This window comes from Ursus maritimus, unplaced genomic scaffold, assembly GCF_017311325.1.
Source record: "Ursus maritimus isolate PB19 unplaced genomic scaffold, ASM1731132v1 scaffold_18, whole genome shotgun sequence".
NCBI lineage: Eukaryota > Metazoa > Chordata > Mammalia > Carnivora > Ursidae > Ursus > Ursus maritimus.
The window spans coordinates 54,593,758-54,616,449 of record NW_024424230.1 but is presented as its reverse complement, the minus strand read 5'-3'; the positions used below and the strand labels follow the sequence as shown (position 1 = coordinate 54,616,449).

The 22,692-nt window shown below is 41.9% G+C and overlaps 1 protein-coding gene across 1 annotated transcript in view; it reads left to right on the top strand.

Annotated features, from left to right (window-relative positions):
• Nucleotides 1-22,692, top strand: part of LAMA1 (laminin subunit alpha 1) — a 144,290-nt gene that overhangs the window by 7,621 nt on the left and 113,977 nt on the right. The window contains exon 4 of the mRNA XM_008692580.1: nt 21,928-22,170. Coding sequence (XP_008690802.1) covers nt 21,928-22,170 — 243 coding nt within the window. The remainder of the gene's footprint in view (nt 1-21,927; nt 22,171-22,692) is intronic.

Sequence of the window (22,692 nt, the reverse complement as noted above, 5' to 3'; positions counted from 1 at the left end):
ATTTGTTGGATTGTTTCACTGTGGTCTTGTTAACATGTTCTTTTATGCTCTCTATTTCCTATAACCTAAACTCAGCTCTAAAGACTTCATTCAATTCCAGTTAAATAATTTTGACCCAAACACATGATCTGTGATCCTGGCTCCTTCTGTTGCTCCCAAAGGCTGGTTGTCCCGCTAGTAAGGAGGCTAATGCATTAGGTATTGATGGTCAGTCTCTCCCTTGTAAAGTTATCTCGCCTTCCCCCCCACATTTCACCCTCATTTCCTGGGTCTTATTGACACTCAGATCTAGAGCATGGCTACGCCTGCTGATGACTCTTTTCCCTTGTCAGAATCTGTGTGTTTCCCCGTCAAGCCAGCCATTATCCAGCTACTTGTTAATTTCTAGATAATACACTCCATGAGGGCAGGGACCCCCAGCTGTATTCTGCCTCTTCCTCCTCTTCTTGTCTTTGACTTCCTGGCCTGTTAACATTCACTGGGGCTTGCTGTGTTCGTTCTTGCACACCCAGGCCTCGGCAGAGTTGAGGCTCTGACTAAATAATTACACTGTGAATCCAGGCTTTGTTCCCACATTCCCCTCCGCTTTTTTGTTCACAGCCTGGTTAAAAGATGATAATCAGCAAACAAGCCTTTCGACTGCTTTGTTTCACTTCCGTAAAAATGTAAATTCTATAGTATAGATTTCGAAAGTACAATTGTAGACAGACCTTAATATCGTCAGGAGTCATAGCAGCATCATATTAGAAATGTGGTCAAGTAACTTAATAAACATGTCAGCTCTCTGAGATTTTATGACCAAATCATCAGCTTCATTCTGTGTTGGCAAATACTAAAGACTTCTATCCCATTCTTGATTCTCTAGCTGATGACCCTGCTGAAATTATATCATTTTTTTAAAAGATTTTATTTCTTTATTTGCCAGAGAGAGAGACAGCCAGCGAGAGAGGGAACACAAGCAGGGGGAGTGGGAGAGGAAGAAGCAGGCTCATAGCGGAGGAGCCTGACGTGGGGCTCGATCCCATAACGCCGGGATCACGCCCTGAGCCGAAGGCAGACGCTTAACGACTGCACCACCCAGGCGCCCCTTTATCATTTGTAACCTCCATGTATCATGTTTGGTTACATGAAAGATATGAGAAAAAGTGGTGTTATCAGAAAGTCCATAAATGTTGTCTAGTTTGCAAAAGGATTTAACTACTCAGTGTTTGCTTTAGTAACACATTACCAGAGGAATGATTAGATTTATTTTTTACTTCTTTAAAATAATGCCTGCTATTCATCTGGCATTGAGTCACAGAATTGTTGAATTTATGCTGTTAGATATTTAGCAGTATCTTACCGTAAAAAACAATGCATGGGAATTAAATGAGAGTGGTACTTTCGTTTTAAGAAAAATAAAACCGAAGAGTCATCCTAACACATGTAAGGCTAGCACATTATGTGGGTAGTCTACACAACAAACTACTCACTGTCAAGTGAGTTAGGAGCTTGCTCCCTGGCACTACACCCCGGAAGTGAGTCAGGGGTCTTTTGTGACAACTTAAAATTGTAAAGAAATCATTTTGAATGAGGGATAGCATGCACATTTGCTGGATCGTAACTTTAATGATGGTCACCATTCTTTTAGGCCCTGCTAATTATATGAAAATATACTCCTTAGGATAGTTTCTCAATAGGGAAACCTAAGGATTTCCAGTGTGAGGCACAGGACTTTCAAAGTTAAGACACGAGGCAGAGGCAGAATCTTCAGTTATTAGAGAAATTTAAAAATCAAAACCACAGGGAAATACCACTTCACACCCATTAACATGACTATTACTAAAAAAGAGCAGGAAATAACAAAGGTTGGTAAGGGTGTGGAGAAATTGAAATCATTGCGCCTCGCTGGTGGGAATGTAAAATGGCACAGTGCTGTGGGAGACAGGATGGTGGTTCCTCAAGAAGTTCTTTTCCATGTGATCCGGCGATTCCACGTCTAGATATATACCCACCCTCCAAAGGAATGCAAGGAGATCGCTGCACACCCGTGTTCGGAGCGGCATTATTCACAGTAGGCAACACATGGAAGCAACCCCAGTGTCTGCCAGTAGTGAATGGATAAACAAGGATGGTACATAAATAGAATGGAAGATACTCCTGCCTTCAAAGGAAAGCAAATTCTGACAGCCGCAACAACATGGATGGACCTTGAAAACATGCTACGTGAAATAAACCAAACACAGGACAAATACTGTATGATTCCACTTACACGACGTACCTAGAATAGTCCTGTCTAAAGAGACAGAAAGTAGAACGCTGGTTGCCAGGGCTGAGGGGAGGAGAGAACAAAGAGTTCGTGCTCAATGGGTGCAGAACTTCAGGTTGGGAAGATGAAAAAGTTCTCGAGGCACATGGTGGTGATGCTTGCACAACAGTGCGAATGTACTTAATGCCACTGGACTGCACTTAGAATGACGACAATGGTCATTTTGGATGTTTCCGTACATTTCACCGCAATTTTTAAAAGTCGGCTACTGTGACATACATACTGATTTGTATCAGCCTGGGTCCATCCACTCAGGAAGACAGAAGCCACACCAGTTATTTAGAGGAATGGGTCAGCACGAGGCACAGGTTAAACGGTGGTGGAGAACCGGGAAGAGAGTACCAAGGGAACTCAGGGTTGCTGATGGCTGCGGGGGAACCTTGGGACGTACTGGGTTATTTGCACCCAGAAGCTTGGAGGAGGCTGCCTCATCTCCCTGCCTCCCTCCTCCAGCCTTTCAGCCTCCTGCTAGTGCCTCCACTCAAAGCCCCACAAAGCCCACTATAGAAAGGTGGATATGCAGTTGCCCCACAAGGCACAAAACTGTCTTCTCAGTAGGTGATCCCGTTGTCAGTGCGACCCTGTAAACACAGAGACTGGCCTGAAATCCTGGAACAGAATTGCGCTATACCGTGGTTGGCCAGATCCTAAATACGCTTATATTAAGTTTTTAGAACAACTTTGGAATGAAGATGCAAAACTTAGAATTTTCAAGGTGAAATCATGTTCTGCCTTCTGATAACATCGACAAACTAGGTATGTCCTTAGATCTGGGCCGAGAGACCCTCTAGGGTGACCCCTTGGTGCTGTGACTTTAAGAAGGACAGTGGTGGAGGAAAAGGGGGGCAGTTCTGTTTATTTATGGATGTATTTATTGTTACTTTTTGATGTGTGTAGTTGGGCCATATGCTTTCATAATTTATGAAGTGGAAGGCCATGGCGTGAAGAATGAAGGATTGCTCCTAGTCAAGCACCTGACAAATTCCACATGTTAAATAAACATGAACTCCCTCTTCTTCTGTCACATTTATAGTCCACGAATGACTTTGAAGTCCCAAAGATCTTTAGATATCACCGAGGGTAATGTTAACCAAGACCTTGATATAATCTAATTGGAGTTAGCCAGTAGGATTAGGTTAAGGGATGCAATTAAGTAGATGTTGAAAAATAAACTCATAAGTCCATAATTCTATTTTTTTTTTCCTGGCTAGGAAAGCAACATGGACTCATGGTAGAAAAATTAGAAGGTTCGGGTAAGGGTAAAGAGGCGGCAGCACTTACAATCCCTTCACTCCAAAGCAGCCATGAATAACATCAGCATATTGCTTTTACACTTTTGCATGCATTTCTGTATATTTAATAATGCTGCAAGAATGCTATCATGTATTACATATTTATTACGGGTGTTACATCGTCAAATCCTCATACTCACGCTATGAGTTTGGTCCTATTATTATCTCCTTTTGACAAATGACAAAACTGAGACTCAGGGAGTTCAGGTAACTCGCTCAAGGGTAGGACTCCCTGAGGTTCAAGAGCCGGGGCTCTGTCTGCCTCACTGGGAAATCCCACCCCTTCAGCTGAGATTTTTGATGTATATTGTAGTGTCCCGATATTTTATTTAACTTCGTAGCATGAGCATTTCCAAACGTAACTAAAACTCATATAATTTTTAAAGCTGTAATAATATTCTTCTACGTGGCTTACCCCTCACTTGCATCATTCATGCCTGACATCATAGTTGTTTTCTGTTACAGCTAATAACCGGAGCTTGCAATAAAAAGGGATTAACGTCATATGTATGTCAATGAAGTAATGCAGTGAATGCGTATCAGTTTCAAGGTTCATACTGCGAGTTTGTCGTTAGTTTTATTTTGATTTTCACATTAAAAAGGAACATTTATTGCCTGTATGTGTATAGGGATCTATACATATACTTCATGTATGAACATGTATATATAATGTGTATGTATAGGACTTATACAGTTGACCTTCGCACAACATGGGGCTTAGGGGTACTGATCACCTACGCAGTTGAAAATCTGTGTATAATTTTTGACCCCCCCCAAAACTCAACCAACAACCTGCTATTGACTGGAAGCCTTATCGATAAGATAGTCAATTGGCACATATTTTAATGTTATATGTATTATATACTGTATTCTTACAATCACATAAGCTAGAGAAAAAGAAAATGTTACTAAGAAAATGATAAGGAAGAGAAAATACATTTACAGCGTGTACTGTATCACAAAAAATCCACGTATAAGTGGACATGCAGGTCAAACCCATGTTACTCAAAGGTCAACTATGCAGTATACAGATTATATATAGTATGTATATATAATTATGCGTTATATATAATGTATATATATTATATATAAGTTATATATAATGTATGCATGTAATATATAGAATTTGATGTTATAGAATTTAAAATAATATAGAATTTAGTAAGATAGTGTAGAATTATATACAGTAGGTATGGAATCTATGTATGTGAACATACAATCTACATATTGTATATTCATATACAATGAACACATATAGAAGTCTATATATCTGTATCTATATCTATATACACAGACATATACCTAAGGACATAAGTATAGCTTATAGACTACACAGCATTTTTTCCCTCATCCATATGATTTTATCTGCTCTCCCCAACAATCCTGGAATACAGATGCTTTCTTTAGAGGCAAGCACATTGCAGCACAGGGCAGCTGAGTGGGTTGCCCAGGGTCGTGTGGCTCTATGCGCTGGAGCTGGGATTAGAAACCGGGACTTCGGGTTCCTTCCGTACTCTGCGGCACCTTCTCACCTCTCTTGTTCCTGGTCTGCTATCGCTGTTTTCCTCCGCGTTATGGGGAGACTGGCCGGATCTCTTACAATTTCCTCCTAATTTGGGATAGTGCACATTCTGCCTAACCACCCCCCCCCCCCGCAACCCGCCCCGTTCTCTTTGCTCACGTTGCTATTCCTCGCCGGGTCCTTTCCCTGGGTTGACTAATAGATTTGGGTGCTACCTACCATGTGCTTTTTGGCCAAGAAGCAGGAAAATGAATCCATGTTTTGTATTCTCCTTTGGAAATGTTGAAACCTGGGCAGTTTCACTGGGGGTGGTCAGGTTTGTGAGTAAAAATTGGTAACATTCCTTTAGAAGATAAAATATGTTTCATAAAAAAAGGAAATGTTTCCTATGGCACTGAAAATAAAGCTGCCTTTTGAAACAGTGCTTGATTTTCTGTGTAGGTTTAATTAGGAAGTAGCACTTTGTTGAGGGAACATAATCACAGAAGGGCCTTTGTTTTATTCAAACCTTGAGACAATAGCTGCTTGTTTACTGGGTTTTCTAAAACCTCATTAATTTGAATGTCTGTTTTTTTCCCCCTAAAATTTCTGAAAAATGGACCAGAACTAGATTGAGGTTTATTACTGTGTCATCCAAATAGAAAGTGTTTGCTAAGCACTTGACTGGGTAAGTAAGAAAAGAACAGACAGATTTCAAAGTCTAAGACGGAAAATCTTGGAAGATTTTTAAAACGAGAGCTGCATGTACATTGGAGCTTCTCATTACAAGTGAGTCTTGGCTATTCATTAAACGAGGTCAGGCAGAGACCCTTCTTGGAAACTGTGGTAGGAATTGCTGTTACCATATCCTTGAATGTATTCAAAATGATTCATTCGGTTTCAATTTTCTGTTACTTTATACTGGTCTCAATGAATTTCAGATATTAAGTTTTTCTTGAATTTGTTTGGCAATAAGAATAGATTGGAAGAAATCTTAAGCTCTTCATTGTGATTTGAAAGTAAGCCACACTAAATTCTTGTCCTTCAGACATTTTTATCTTTCTCGTCCTGTTCTCTGCAAAGCTGCTATTCTCATAGATATGTCTTTCTTTTGTTTTCACACTTTTTTTTTTAAAGATTTTATTTATTTATTTGACAGAGATAGAGACAGCCAGTGAGAGAGGGAACACAAGCAGGGAGAGTGGGAGAGGAAGAAGCAGGCTCATAGCAGAGGAGCCTGATGTGGGGCTTGATCCCATAACGCCGGGATCACGCCCTGAGCCGAAGGCAGACGCTTAACCGCTGTGCCACCCAGGCGCCCCTGTTTTCACACTTTTATCTCCTGCTGTTGTTTCACACACAACTACTCCAGTTATCTACTGCATATGTATCGTGTAAGAAATCGCAGCAAATCTCTATGACTTCAAACAATAGCATTCATTTTACACCTATCCCGGTTTAGTGGGCCGAAATTTCAGGAGGGGCTTGATTGAGTGGGGTGTATGCCTAAGGTTTCAGTCCATGGGGGTTGGAGGTGGGGCAGCTGGGGAAGGAAGTCTGGGCAGCGAGGGAGGGTGCTGGGCAGCTGGGGAAGGGGGCCAGGACTGCTGGGGAGGGGGGTACTGAGGCAGCTAGGAGGAGCATGCTGGGGCAGCTTGAGGGGGTGCTGGGGCAGCCAGGGGGGCTGGTCAGTCTCTTCCTTCATGCGCTCCCAAGACTTCTCTGGGTGGTCTTTCCACCTGGGCTTGTGTGGGCTTCCTCACAGCATGGGGGCCTTAAGGCAGAGTGCCTATGTGACAATTCACAGCTCCAACACAGGTGTTCCAGAGAAAGTGGCAGAAGTTATGTCCCCATGTAGACCTGGCCTCCAGAGTCATGCAGCATCACTTCCCTGTGCTCTGTGGGTCCAAGTCACTGAGGTCAGCAGAGATGCCAGTAGAGGAAATGGGAAACAACTGCAGCCTGTCGGTGGGGGAGGGCTGAACAATTGGATATCGGTTGTAAAACCATCACTGTCTCATCCTTCTGAAAATGGCTCTCTCTGAGGGCCTTCTACCAGCCTCCCACAGCTTATCCTGAGGTGCCACACCTTTATCTTTAGGAATTCTAAAGAGCTAGAGGGCCAAATGGGGATACAAATATCGTACCTTAAATCGTCCAATGTTCGTGACCAGTGAGCTGAGTAAATTCGAATAGCTGAGTCCAGGCTTTAAGAACTACGTGGAGTTTTGTTTCTTGACAAGACTTACTTTTAAGCTTTAAGTGATAAAGCTTACCACCAATAGTTTGCCAAACAGTCAAGCATAAACATTTTTCCAGTTAGCACAGTTCCGTTTTCAACCCCCTCCCCTTTTTCTGTTTTGAGTGGCAGGGTACTGTCCTTACCATGACAGTATATGTCTTACTCAGACTGGGCCTTGGGAAGGATTCTGGGAAATCAGCAAAGACAGTCTCAAGACCCTGTCAAAACATACTTTTCTTGTCCCCAACTGTTTTGGCTTCAAAATAAAGTTGTCGTGTGTATGTATGGAAAGAAAGGAAGGTCTGTTCTGAAATCATCATTTCTTCCTGTTATATTGAAGCTAAAAAAAGATGTTTTAATTCCTGAAGAAATATTTCTTTGAAAACTATAGTGCAGTTGGAATCCACTGTAGCTTTTTTTTTTTTTTTTTTGCTTTTTGCTTAACAGTCTGATCAAATTGCAACATCTTTACCTCTAGAAAGTTGTAACAAATAATAAAAAAGCAAAGTAGCTTAAGGTCTTCAATTGACCTTTTCTCTATGCAGAAATGTCTTTTATTTTGATATAAAAGCAGAGATTTTTTAAATACAGGAAAAACAGAAGAAAAAAAGTTTTATTTAAAAAAAAATTTTAAGTAGGCTCCACACCCATCGTGAAGCCCAATGTGTGGCGTGAACTCACAACCCTGAGATAAGACCTGAGCTGAGATCAAGAGTCAGACGGTCAACTAACTGAGCTACCCAGGAGCCCCATAAAAGAAAAAATTAAAAAAAAAAAAAACAAAAAACCACAACCATTTGTGATTCTAATTGCCAGGAATTACCTTTTGATCTATTCCATCATATCTGAGAACACTGCATATATTTAATAATTCATGCTCTCTGCTTTTTGGCTACCAGGGTCTCAGGATTCCTTGAATGAACAAGACAATGACGACATGGGGGAAAGCCCTTAGCCCAGGGAAGTGTGCAACAACCAGGAGCTTCCTTATATATGTTGGTTATTATCACGGCCGCTCCAATTGTTATGTAAGGCTGAGCCTGGCCCTCAGGCCTTCAGATCTAGTGGGGGAAATAGGCAAGTAAGCAGACCTCTTTGGTCCAGTGGTGTAAGTCGTGCAGGGGTTAAGGATGCTTGGAGAACACATAGGAAGGGCAGTTTAGGGAAATCAGGGAGGCAACCCAAAGGTAGGGAGTGAAGAGAGGGGGCAGGCAATGAGGAAAGGTACATAGCAGGGCAGCTAGGGAATGGCATGTTTATGGAGCTAAAAGAGTGCTTCCAGTCCTATAATAAATGTCTTCTTTCATTTTTCCTGTTGATTGAGATACAGTTTACACATCGTGAAATACACCCATCTTAAGGGTATAGTTGGGTGGGTTTTGACAAATATAGACACATGTGTAAGCCACAGCCTTATGGAGGTACAGACCAGATAGGGAATCTCCCTCTGTGCCTTTCCTGGCCAGCGCTCCTCCTGCCCCTCCCCCTCCCGCCACCCGAGGAACCACTGTTCTGAATGTTTCTCACGTGAAATTAGCTTGGCCTGTTATATAATATAGAAATGGGAGTAAACGGTGTGTCGTTTTGTGTCTGGCTTCTTTGAGCCTTGTAGCTGTGAGATTCATCCACTGTTGCTTGTATTAGGGTCTTGTTTGTTAATTTCTGGGTATTTTATTTCATGAATGTACCGACATTCATTTCTCCATCCTCTTGTTACGGTGTTTGGGTTATTTATTTTTTTTCTCAAGGAAGGACGATTTTATTTAATTTCTTGAGATGTGATGACAGATAACATTGTGTAAGTTTGAGATGCATGACTTGTTGGTTTGAGACATTTATGTATTGTAATATGATTACTATAGTAGCTTCGGCTAACATTTCTATCATGTCATGTAATTATCACATCTTTTTTGTGTTGACAACAATTAAGATCTAGTCTCTTAGCAGCTTGGAAATTTATTATACAATATTGTGGACTATAGTCACTGTGTTATGCATTAGATCCAAGAACTTATTTATTGACTAATTGCTATCATTTTTGACTGTTGTAAATAAAGCTGCCATGAACATTCTTACAAAAACCTTTTTTTGGACATATGTTTTTATTTCTCTAGGGTTGGAATTGCATAGCCAAAGGATATGTCAATATTTAACTTTATCAGACATTGACAAACCACTGTCCAGAAAGTGTCTCAAAGCAAAAAGCTCTTCTCCCCAGAATCACCGTCCTGTGCTGCCTGCTGTCCAATATTTTAGAACCACTCTTTTATATCTTTATATCTCTAATGGCAGAATAGTAGGTCACCATCTGGGGACATGAGAATTTATTCAACCTGTTCCCATTGTTGGACATGTGAGGCATTTCCAATTTTATAAAATCAGGCTGCAGCAAATATTTAAATATTTTTGTGACTGCAGTGCTGATTATTTTTTCATGTCGATTCCAGGAAATGGGATTCTTGGGTCAAAGAGCCTAACCATCTTTCAAATGTGATCTGTACTGCCTTATTTTTTCAAAAATATTGTTCCCTTTATAGACTCACTGACAGCGAATGGAAGTGTGTGTCTCAGAACCCCTCAGGAGCACAGAGATGAACATTTCCTTTCAATTTTTGTTCTCTGCTAATTGAACAGCAGAGCATCTCTTGTTTATTTAGTTATTTATTCATTTGTTCATGCGCTTATTCAGCTGTAACAGATACTGAGTGACTCACGTCACTGCTGGGCTGACTTCAGATGCTTAAGCAATGTTGATTTGTTCTTGTCTATTATCTTCACGTGGATAAATTATGTCATGATTATTAATCTCTACAGGAGCAGTCAAATTGTTTGTAACGTGGTGGTGACATTTTTGGATATTTGGATATCAGTGCAAGAAGCAGGACAGAATTTTCATATTGTAACACAAGAGAAAAAAATGAACTCTAAATATCATTATTTTTAGCGGTGCCAAGAATAACTACTGCACTTGAGGAAAATCACTAAAGATCTGATACGGGTACCTTACATCCATTTATAAAATTGAGTATTTTATAAAGTGTTCTCCCCCAAATATTATTTCACACTATGCTTACAAGGTGAGATGAGTGAAGAACATATTGGTTCAGATCCACATTCATTGCGAATAATGCAGTGGAAGGTAGAGAAAACATTCTCTGGATATGTCATTTTAAGCCTGAATTGTGCAAAACATCAAATTTAGCTTTATAATTCTCTAGACGGTAGGAAATTAAATGTTTATTAATTGGGTGCAGTGATTCTGGTAGGAAATTAAAAATTTATGGGTTGGGTGGGGAGATTTTGGAAGTCTCACTCTGTAAGTATGAGTCTTGGTGAGATGACAAAACTGTCACAGTGAGAAGGGTAGGAATTCTCTAGTGGCTGGGATGACAGTCTATGCCAGCACATTTCCTCTGACCTGGGAGCCCTGTGAAATGTTTTTGCAGATACTCGGAGGGCACTGACCTGCTCTGGCCTGCCCTTTATGCGCCATAAGGTACGGAAATGAAGGCTGGGAAAGCTGTGAGATCAAATTAAAACCTGCAGATTATTAGCTGGGGAGCCGCAGCTGTCCAAACCAAGACATCCTGAGAAGTTTGGTGAAGTCTTAAAACCACTCATTAGCCAACGGGGGTGGTGTAAGCTTTCTTTGAGTAACTGATAACTACGATAATAATGTGTTTGCTTGTTGCTGAAAAACTAATAGACTTGATTTTGTTGAGAAATTTTAGATTTACAGAAAAATTGAGTGGGAAGTCCCAGCGTTCCCACATACCCCCTCTAGCACAGCTTTTGATCAAATGTGTGCATTCATCATATTTTCAAAAGAAAATCATCAAGTGACTGATCTAGTAGAGTCAGTAGTTTCTGAGACCTCCCCCTCATATTTAGAAGGTGACTGAGAATTGTCTGTCCTATAATTTAACATTTTCTCTCTTCTCTAATATCTTATGGCATGTTATCAGAGCGTATTTTCCTTTGTTCTTCGTACGATAGAAGCACAAGAAAGCTAGAGAGATGACCATGTGGTAGGCCTCTGTTGAGATGGCCACCATGGAGGGTTATGTCTTGCTTTACACCGGAATGACCCAGGGGGGCCAGGCAGGCAGCGGCTGCCCAGAGGTCAGCACATGGTTTAGGAAGTAGCCCCAGGGAGGAAAGCATCCCACCTGAACTGTGGATCCCCAGACAAGGTATCACCCGGCCTCCTTTTCCTTTTCAAGCCCTAACGGTCTGGGGCTCAGGTTTTGTATTTAGTGAACTACCATCACGCCTTACCGGAGCTTCATGAGAACACGACAGAAATAGGGTTGTGGGAAAGGTAAGATTCCAGACATGCCCTCTGCGCTGTCTGCTTGACCTCCCCGTGGCTTCAGTGGTTTCTCCAGGGTTCCCTGACTGGAAGTATCACGCTCCCACTCACGTTCCATTTAGAAATCTCCATCTTCCACGAAAAGTTGAATCTTCATGCCATTTACTTTTCTCTCCCTATTTTCACATCTTTTTACTTCTTGAGGAAAACATACATACGATTGCCATTTTAACCATTTTTTAAGGGTACAGTTCAGTGGCATTAAGTACCTTCACACTGTTGTATGACCATCACCACTATTCATCTCTAGAACTTTGTCAAACTTTGTACACTAGGGGCGCCTGGGTGGCTCAGTCGTTAAGCGTCTGCCTTCGGCTCACGGCGTGATCCCGGCGTTATGGGATCGAGCCCCGCATCAGGCTCCTCCGCTGGGAGCCTGCTTCTTCCTCTCCCACTCCCCCTGCTTGTGTTCCCTCTCTCTCTGGCTGTCTTTCTCTCTGTCAAATAAATAAATAAAATCTTAAAACAAAAACAAAAACAAAAAAAAACACCTTTGTACCCTAACTCCCTATTCCTCCAGCCCTTCCCCAGCCCCAGTTAACCAGACCTCTAATTTCAGTCTCTGTGAATTTGACTACTTTAGGGTAACCCACGTGGGTGGAATAGTTATTTGTCCTTTGTGTCTGGCTTATTTCACTTAGTATCATGTCTGCAAGGTCCATCCATGTTGTAGAATGTATTAGAAGTTCATTCCTTTTTAAGGCTGAATAATATTCCATTATAGGGATATCCCAAAGTTTGTTTACCCATTTATCCATTGATGGATATTTGGGTTATTTCCATCTCTTGGGTGCTGTGACTAGTGATCCTGTAGACATGGATATACTGGTATCTGGTTGGGTCCCTGCTTTCAAGTTTTGTGGGCATATACTCAGAAGTGGAGTTGCTGGCTCAAAAGGGAATTCTATGATTAATTTTTTGAGGATCCACCAAACCATCTTCCATAATGGCTGTACCATTGTACATTCCACCACATATTTTTAAGTAAGCAAAAGGCTTCCTACATAAGGCACTTATTTAGATATTCTTTTTTTAAAAACAGCTTTAAGTGTGATGACTTAAATGTGACAAACGTCAGTTCGATGCCTGACAAGTGATAGATGCTCAATGAAGTTAGCTGTATCTAAAGAAAAAGGAGAATCTTTAAATAGGACAGAGGCCAACTTTCCACATAAAAAATGCTTTCTAATCTCTCTAGTGCTAAAACTATAAATGATTCGGCTACATTTCGTGACCAAAGGAAAGAAACACATAATTATTGTTTCTAGAAGTTGTAAATGTATAACAAATCGGTTAATGTTTAATGCAGTTAGTCAAGTGCAGGTTTGCACAGCTTTTCTGGATGGTATCGCCAGCTGGATTTTTGAAGCTTGAGGATTAGGGGCTCCTTTTACTTTCATAGAGTGAGATAAGGGGGAGAAGAAGGGATATGAAGCTACAGGCCCCTAACCATCGTTAGAGTGGCTGGGGTATCATGGGCCAACAGGAGTTCTAGCAGATGAAGTAAAAAGAAGTTGAGTCGAGAAGTTGAGAAGTTGAGAGCTCTGCTTGGCCACTTTGTGTTTTCTTCCTCACTCACAGTTGACCTTTTAGAAAACTCTTTAAGACCCTCTTGACCTTTTCTCTGCTTAGGTCTTGGTCTTCACTATGTCAACATCGCCATCTTTCCCAATTTCCTGGCACCCACATCCAATTGCGTGATCTTTTCATCCCTACTGACCCCACAGCTCCCTAGTTTAAGGTCCTCTAAACATCTAAAAGTTTGAACATGGTGCATGGACCCACGCCCTGCCCAGTCTCCCTCCCACTGTCTACACTCAAGCCAGCCTGGCCTTCTGCCATATCTATATGCTCTGTGCTCTGGCCTTGCGGGATCTTCGCTCCCCGTCCCTCGGTGCCTTCTCTCCCTTTACCTAAACATCTCTTCCTCAGTCCTCTTCTCTTTCCAGAGAAGCCTTCTGCAACCATCTCAGCTTTTCCAGACTAGGCTGGCCTCCCCCACTACACCCAGACACCTTTAGTCTTCCTGGGAACTTGGTCAATCACTGTCTTTTCCATTAGGGCATCCGGCCCATGCTGTGTCCTCCACTTCGCTGCTGTATTGGTTGCACCTGCCACCGTCCCTGTTACAAAGCAGATGCTCAAACAATGTTTACTGAATGAACCTTAAGTGAAAAATTGTTAGAGAACATGCCTTGTTCCCTTCCTCATGTGTCCTTATGGGGTGCAGCTCCAGGAGTAACATCTCTGCTTCTCTGCCCATCCCTCCTCCTCCCCAGGAAAGGAGCAGTCATTTTCCTAGCTGGCTGAAGAGCTGACCCCCTGAGCTCCCTGGAGTCACATCTTTGTTCTTCTTTCACTGAGCAGATTGTTGTCAGGACACAGGTTCCTGACCCACAGGCCAAGGTCACTGAGCAGGTGTGCACACGTCTGCTCAGCCTGTGACACAGAGGCCGTATGTCACACATCGAAGCCACGACTTCCATTTTTCCTTTTTTCTGGAGTATTGCTCACTTCTTTCTTCAGTCTCTGTGACAGATTTCTGAGTCTACTTCCACAGTTAGTAGGGGAAGAAAGGAAAGTTATTTATTGTCACCTCTGCTCCAACCTGACAAAGGGAAGGCTGCATTTTGGGGAGATGCCTAATATAATTTCAAAGGCTAAGATATTCGTAGGTGAAACACTGGTGGAGGCTAGGCGTCAGGGGATAGGAAAGGTGCCTTTCGTATTTCTTAGATCCGAGAATGGTCTCTAAAAACATTTCACAAGCTGACTTATACTAGGGGTGCTGGGCTGTCACGTGACGCTTACAGGATGGGGAAGAAAGGTGGCGATGCCTCCAAAGGGCATTGGGTGACGTGTCTGCTGGTGCTTTCAACGTGGTTCCAACTTATCTTCCATAAAACTCAGCAAACTCATTCCAGAGTGCTCGCGAGATCGAGCTCTGGTAACAGTTATGTGGAGACATACATGGGACAGGAATGAAAACCAACCCCTTCCTTTTCAGTTTTGACTTCTTAAGTGGTTTGACACTTTCCCTTTGAAATACTGCTAGTCATCCTTAAATGGAAACTGTGGCATGTGGCCCATGGGACAGCTTACTGATGGGTCCTTTTTAAAATAGCTTTTCTAGTTGACGAAAAACAGAACTGCCTCTGACAGATGTTTTGAATATCCTTTTCCCATCTTCAGATGGCTGGTTATGGGTGACTGTTTACTGTTAAGCCAGGCTCGTGCGGCTGTGCCCTCCTTTTATCGGTGATCATCTTTACACTTTTGCTTCTCCTCAGTGTCTACTTGAAGTTTCTGAGCTTGCTTCCAAAGTGGCCATTCCTGATTTTCTGAGACGTGAATCTTAAAAAATTTAAGGAAAGAAACTGACTCGATCTAAATTGTCACTACTGGTAGCCAGTTCTTCCTCTCCCCAATAAAAAGACAAAAAGAAAAGAAGGGGGGGAGATTAGATTTTGACATGTTTATTTTGCACTTCTAATGACAGCACCGAGTTTAAAGAAAAACAAATCTAGTTTTATTCCAGAGTTCTCTTCTCATTCACAAAGCTGTTTCCTTCTGTCTGTTAATTTTGTATCCCTGGTTCCTAAAATGAGGATACAACAGTAAAACGGCCAACTAAAATATGGTAGAAATGGCATTTTGCGGTCATTGTCTATATAAATAGAGGCCTACCTAAAATGTGTATCAGATGTCTCCTGTGTGCCAAGGAATCTTCTTATGCCCCAAACTTGGCTTGTTACCTCACAAGAGTATCAACTGCCTGCATGTTTGAGTGATGGATACTCTAAAATCAGAAGTGACTCGTGTCTGTGTAGTAATTGGCCTTCTAGTAAATAATAACTTCCATAATCTTGAGTAATAAATATTAATTCAAATGATCATTTTGAATTTTATTGTCTAATAATGTCATAAGAAATAAAGCTTTGAAGCACAAATTCACTACTTTTATGGGGATAATTAAGAAATATTACTTATCAAATATACTTAACTCTTTGTAAATGTAATTTGACACATAACCTAAAACTCTTTTGTCTGAGTAAAGCTCTTTTCCATCACGTAAGAGAGAAAATATTCTTCTGTTCACCGTTGAGTGACTCACAGAGGCCGTAAGTGCTTGTACCTAGAATTTCCAGAAGGGGTCCCATGTGGTGTGGGTCCCCTGCAGATGACACGCCGAGGTCCAGCAGAGAGGAGCCGAGCTTTCTGCAGAGAGCAGAGACTTGACATCTCCATGGACGTTGGAAATTAACCTCCACTGTTGGAGAATTAGATGATCTGTATTTTTCAGATGCCTGTGCGTGAGGTGGGTATAATGTATTTAAGACAGCAGCCCGCACGGAAATTCCTGTCTGGATTCCTCTGTAGAAAGTGGTGTTTGGTGTACGTCTACCTTTTTATGTGACACTGTTTATGTGCATTCCAGCGATCATTAACAAAGGCCACTTGGTGGAAAACCATGATGAAGGTGGATTTTGAAACGGCTGTATCAGCTGCAGGTCTGGCAAGACTGCAGTGACTCTGAGTCTAGTGAAAACTGCATCAGCAGCTTGTGCTCAGCCAACCTTGCATGGAGAGAAAAGGCGGTTCAGTCAACCATGCACACACACACACACACACACACACACACACAGCAACAGAAATATCATGGATTTCATCTGGGCAAACGTTTAAGATTCTATATACTAACATAGAGTCCCTCACTTCTTTTGTTATGTGCTCAGACCTACTTATCAATGCACAGTTGGTGAATCACAGCTTGCGTTAATTTGCTAGGCCTGCCATAGCAAATACCGAAGACTGGGCAGCTTAAACAACAGAAATGTATATATACTCAGAGTTCTGGAGGCTAGAAGTCCAAGGTCAACATGTTGGCAGTGTTGATTTCTTCTGGAACTTATCTTGTTGGCTTGCAGATGACTTCTCACTGTGTCCCCACATGGTCACCCTTAGGTCTGTGTGCATCCGTGTCTGAATCTTCTTCTGAAGTCCCCGGTCATATTAGATTCGGGCTCACCTGCATGGCCTCATTTAACTTGAACTACCTCTTGACCCTGTCTGCAGATAGAGTCACATTCTGAGGTAGAAGGGGTTAGGACTTCGGCATATGAATTTTGGGGAGACACAATTCAGTCCACAATGTGGCTTAAGTAAGGACAAACTATGTTTAGATGCTTCATATGTTCCTCTTCCTCTTTCGTAGATTTACAGCTCCTAGTCCCTTTCTTGGTTTGTTTTTTAGTCTCTTTTAATTTGGTGACCTTGAGGGCTATTGAGAGATTGTGAGAACAATGCCCAGCTTCACAGCCCAAGGTCTTGATCAAGATATGAGTTAAACATTTCCTTCCTTGAGGGATTGTCCTGAAGTTTCTCCCCTATGGTTGTCCTCCCATTTGGTGTTATTTTCTTATAGATGGCTAAACTCTCAGTATGAAAGCTGACAACAGTTTGAGGAAAATACAAGAACATGGTATTGCAATAATGGAAAAACTGGGTTAGTACCCACCAGTTGCCCCAGCCTGGAACTTGGCCCTTCCTTTTCCTTGCCATCTCTACCAGTGTGGCATAGTGATTGAGGACAGACTGCTGGGCTCAAAGCCCTATAGCATGCATTTTAGTACCTGTGAGATCCTGGGATTACATAACCTTTCCATGGCTCAATTTTCTCATCTGTAAAGTGGCAGAAAAAACAATATGTACCTTCATAAGAAGAATTTAGTGGTAGAATTAGAAAAGCCAACAAATCTAATGAAGCATTAATAGTTCTAATAAAGCACTTGGCATTGTCCCTGGCCACAGTAAGTGCTCCATAAGCATTAGCTGTTACTCATTTTTTGTTTCTTACACACCCTCCTATTGCCACCCCTCTGCTCATCACAGGCTCTCGCCGTAGAAAGTCCAGAGTTGGCTGGAACAGCTGCCACTGCTTTTGTTTAGATATGAATCCAGTGTTCAAGTGAACATAGCAGTCTTTTATTTTGGTGTCACAAAAAGGAAGTTCAGCGACCTTAGGTGTATGTGGACATGGGGGCCAGCGCTCTTATTGGGACCTGCCACTCAGTAGTTTGTCTCTTAATTTCTCTATACATCAGCTTCTAAATATATAAAATGGGCACAATAATCATTTGGAACTCAAGGAGTTGTTTGGGATTAAATGAAATGATATACGTAAAGTTCTTAACATGCATGAAGTCATCCTATTAGTTCTTTCCATTTCAAATGTGAAACTGGAAAACAAGGTGCATGCATTCCATTTCAGCCGTCCTTGTGAATTTCCTTCCACCCCTCTAATGGGCTGCCCCATTGCGCTGTCTCACTGGGCACCTCCATTTTCTAAAAAGATATATTTATGTATTTGAGAGAGAGAGCAAGAGAGCACACAAGTGGGTGGAGGGGTAGAGGGAGAGAGAGAGAATCTCAAGCAGACTCCCTGCTGATCTTGGACCTCCACGTGGGGCTCAATCCCACGACCCTGAGATCATGACCAGAGCTGAAATCGAGAGTCAGATGCATAACCAACTGAGCCACCCAGGTGCCCCTGGGCACCTCCATGTTTTAGAGTCTGGTTTAACATATTCACCAAGAGTGAATGATCAAGGTTCCATGATCATGGAATTCTACTTCTATGATGAAAATATTTCTAAAGCAATTGGACAAGCAATGAGCAAAGATGAGGATATTCTCTCTTCAGTTAGTTTGGGCATCGCTATGAAAGCCAGTGGAAAACTATGAAGGTTGGAGTCTGTCAACATGCCCCCTGGACAGCCCTGGATCTTTGCAAAGGCGGAAGTATCGCACCACCAAGCTGTATAACAAACTCTGTGTGTACTTCAGGGTCAGTCCTAGAAGAGACAGTAAGATTAACTGCCAAGTACTTCTCACAAGTGTTCAGTATTTCAGTAACATTAAAATTTGGTAAATCAGGGAAACATGTAAATTAAGAAATCTATGAATTGTAAAATTGGGGGACAAGGTTCTTTAAAATAAACACTGAAAAATAAAATTCATGTAACTATGTTCATGGGAGAATTTTCTGGAGATGTTTATGCCAGGACAAAATAGTCTTTGTGTTATTTAAATTTTTTTTAAAAGATTTTATTTATTTATTTGACAGAAAGACAGCCAGCGAGAGAGGGAACACAAGCAGGGGGAGTGGGAGAGGAAGAAGCAGGCTCCCAGCGGAAGAGCCCGATGTGGGGCTCGATCCCAGAACGCCAGGATCACGCCCTGAGCTGAAGGCAGACGCTTAACGACTGAGCCACTCAGGCGCCCCTATTTTAATTTTTTGAAAAGGTTTTATTTATTTATCTGACAGAGAGCAAGCACAAGCAGGGGGAACCTCAGGCAGAGGGAGAAGCAGACTCCCAGCTGAGCAGGGAGCCCAATGCAGGGCTCTATCCCAGCTCCCCAGGATCATGACTCGAGGCAAAGGCAAACGCTAAACTGACTGAGCCACCCAGGTGCCCTGCATTATTTTAATTTTTAAAAGTGGTTTTAATGGACAAGAATGGTTCTGGATTTTTAAACATGGTCTGTTCAGTTCTACGTCGGCAGGTACACGGTTGCTCATTTTCCTCATTACTGAAACCTGAGGACACTGTTTTACTTCTAATGTGCTTTAGAAACAGTGGTTGCATTTTAAAGGAATATAGCACATGAATCTGGGTTGTCCAAATATCAGACACACCTCTATCGCTTGCAGACTAAGTTTGGTTGGAGGCTGTTTCTTGTAGGTGAATAGAGTTATGATAATGAAATATAGTTGTCTCTCCCAGAGAATGATTCCGTAGGTGAATGTAAAATTATTTGGCTTATGGTGGGTTAACATTAAGGTACTCTTGTGTCCCTGGAATTGGAGAGGGCTAAGATGGGAGAAGCTAACAACAAAGACAACACAAACAAAAAACCCAGAAGCAATAAGACTCAGAATAAGTGAATAATAACTTCCTTCCCAACACACACACACATATGTATACAGACACAGGCGGACATACAATAAACACATACATGTGTGCACACATCTATATACATATACTACATATGTATTTTAAAAATAAAATAATTGGGGGTGCCTGGGTAGCGCAGTCGTTACGCGTCTGCCTTCAGCTCAGGGCGTGATCCCGGCATTCGGGATCGAGTCCCACATCGGGCTTTTCCGCTGGGAGCCTGCTTCTTCCTCTCCCACTCCCCCTGCTTGTGTTCCCTCTCTCGCTGGCTGTCTCTCTGTCACATAAATAAATTTAAAAAATCTTAAAAAAAATTTGACTTTGGTTTAAAAAAAATCCCCTCTATTAATTTGGGTTATAGGAAATCTGGAGTAAATAGCAGTTCACATGGGAAAAGGCATTTTCTTGTATTGTTGTTGTTTGCAACCCTAAACCTAATCTAGATTTACTAACAGAAAAGTGAACGTTTGCTAAGGCTGAATTACTGAAATGAGAAACATAGTATTTCTACTATGTTTTTCCCAATTCAGAAAAACATTTGAAGTGTTATATTCAGTTCATGGGAACTGCATTTTTAAGTTAGGTTGTGTTCAGAGCATCATGACAAGGCAATGAGGTCTTGTGAAATAATGAGTATTTTCAGATAAAGAGTTGAACCTGAGAACTTTGGGTTCTGGAGGTGATATATGATTGTTACATTTAAATGATAGACGGAGAGTTGCATGAAATGGAATCAGCATCTTTTCTGCAGCTCCAGAGAATGGAATTTACAAGGCACCTTGAGAATCAATTCAGGGAAAGATCCCCCTAACAGAGGAAATTTCCATAAAACAAAAGAACTATCTTAAGAGCAGACGAATTTCCTGTCACTGGAGTGTGCCAAGAGGGGCTGGTTGGTGGAGAGATGATTCCTTCTTGGTGCTGAATTTGGGGCTGCATAGCGACAAGAGTCCCTTCCAAATCCAAGATTTACCTGGCTAGTCTCCTCATACCATTAGTACATCCCCTTTCCTCCTGTATGCCAGCTCTACACTTTCTTTTTATTTCTTTCTAAATGAATAGTTTTTCATCTTTCAGAACAGTGTTTAATGTTTACAGAGAAACGAGTGTAAAGTACAGTCTCATAGCCCCCTCACCCCTCGGCATCCTTTCCCCTTCTTATTCACATCTGCCATTAGTGTAGAGCGTTTGTTTGAGTGGATGAGGCCATGTGGATATATTGTTACTAATTAAGTCCCTCATTTACATTGTTTCTCTCTTTGTGTTGCACAGTCTATGGGTTTTAACAAACATATAATGACAGGTGTCCTCAATTACATATCGTATAGAATAACTTCACCGCCCTAAGAATCCTCTGTGGTCCCCTATTCATCTCTCCTTCCCCCCACCCTTGGCAACGACTGATCTTTTTACTGTCTCTGTATTTTTACCCTATCCAGAATGCCGTATGTGTGGAATTATATAGTATGTAGCGTTTTCAGATTGGCTCTTTCGCTTAGCAACATGCATTTAAGGTTCTTCTGTATCTTTTTGTAGTGTGAGAGCTTATTTCTTTTTATCACTGAATGACATTTTAGTGTACAGAAGTATCACACTTTGTCCATCCATTCACCTTTGGAAATTTTCCATTCATTTAGGTAAATACCAAGGAGTGCGGTTGCTGGGTTGTATGGGAAGAATATGGTTAGCTTTTAAAGACACCGGCCAGCTGCATTCTAAAGAGGCTTTACCATTTTGCATTCCTGTCAGCAATTCATGGGAGTTCCTGTTCTTCCACATCCTTGTCAGCTCTCTGTATTGTTCGTACTTGGGATTGACGTCATTCAAATAGGCACACACATAGCGGACTGACTTTCGCCCCTCATATTCAGATGCCGTATTTCCAAATTACTGTAAGAAATACACTTAAGCTGCCATTGGTATAATGTGATATCACTATAATCATTCAGAATCCTGATGGAAAGACGCTGGAAACAGGAGAACGAGCACTTATGTTAATATTAAAACTGTGAATGATGATTGTAATAACACAAATGTATTTGTGAGAGTACTTTTTTGAGTGTATTTTGAAAAGCAGTGCTGCCAGGAGAACATACACAAGACCTATTTCTGATCAACATTTATACACAACTACACTCAAAGGCACGAGGAGGCATTAGTGAGGCATCAGACAGTCATTCTGCCAAGAGGCCTTTGGATTTTTGAGCAGTCGCTACTGATTCTTGATTGAGATTTCTCACTCTCTTTGTTTCAGGTCTTTCAAGTCGCCTACGTCATCATCAAAGCTGCTAACGCCCCTCGACCTGGAAACTGGATTTTGGAGCGTTCTCTGGACGGCACCACGTTCAGCCCCTGGCAGTATTATGCAGTTAGTGACACGGAGTGCTTGACTCGTTACAATATCACTCCGAGACGGGGGCCGCCCACCTACAGGGCTGATGACGAAGTGATCTGCACCTCCTACTATTCCAGACTGGTACCGCTTGAGCATGGAGAGGTACTGTGCCCACCGCAGAGCCCTCACCTCAGATGTAAAGATAGCCATTGTAAGAGCCAACGTTGACCACTCAAAGTCGATCTCTCTTAGTACAGATTACAGAGCTCTTTAATCTAACCATCTAGCTGTGTTCAAGGTATCGACGGGAGTCTCCTGATGACTGATGTCATAACCCATACATTTCACCTTATTGATTTCTTCCTTTTGAGAAGAGCCTTCAGCCTTCCGTCTGCCGTGCCTCAGTAACTGTATCAGATCCTCTTAAAGCATCTCTCCCATGACACCAGGGCAAGAACATGTGTTGAAATAGTAAAGGGGGAGCTAAAATGCCTCTAAAAGATGTAGTTTCTAGTTTTCTCTGTGAAGTTCTCCCCTTTGGAGGTGTTGAGGATTGGAAATGGCTTGTGAAGTATCCCAGCTCAGAGCTCACCACTCCCAGAGTGGCAGACACACTTCGTTAAAGTCAGAGTACAATAAAAAACAAGCATTCTTTTCTTTTTTTTCCTTTTTTTCCCCTTTTCT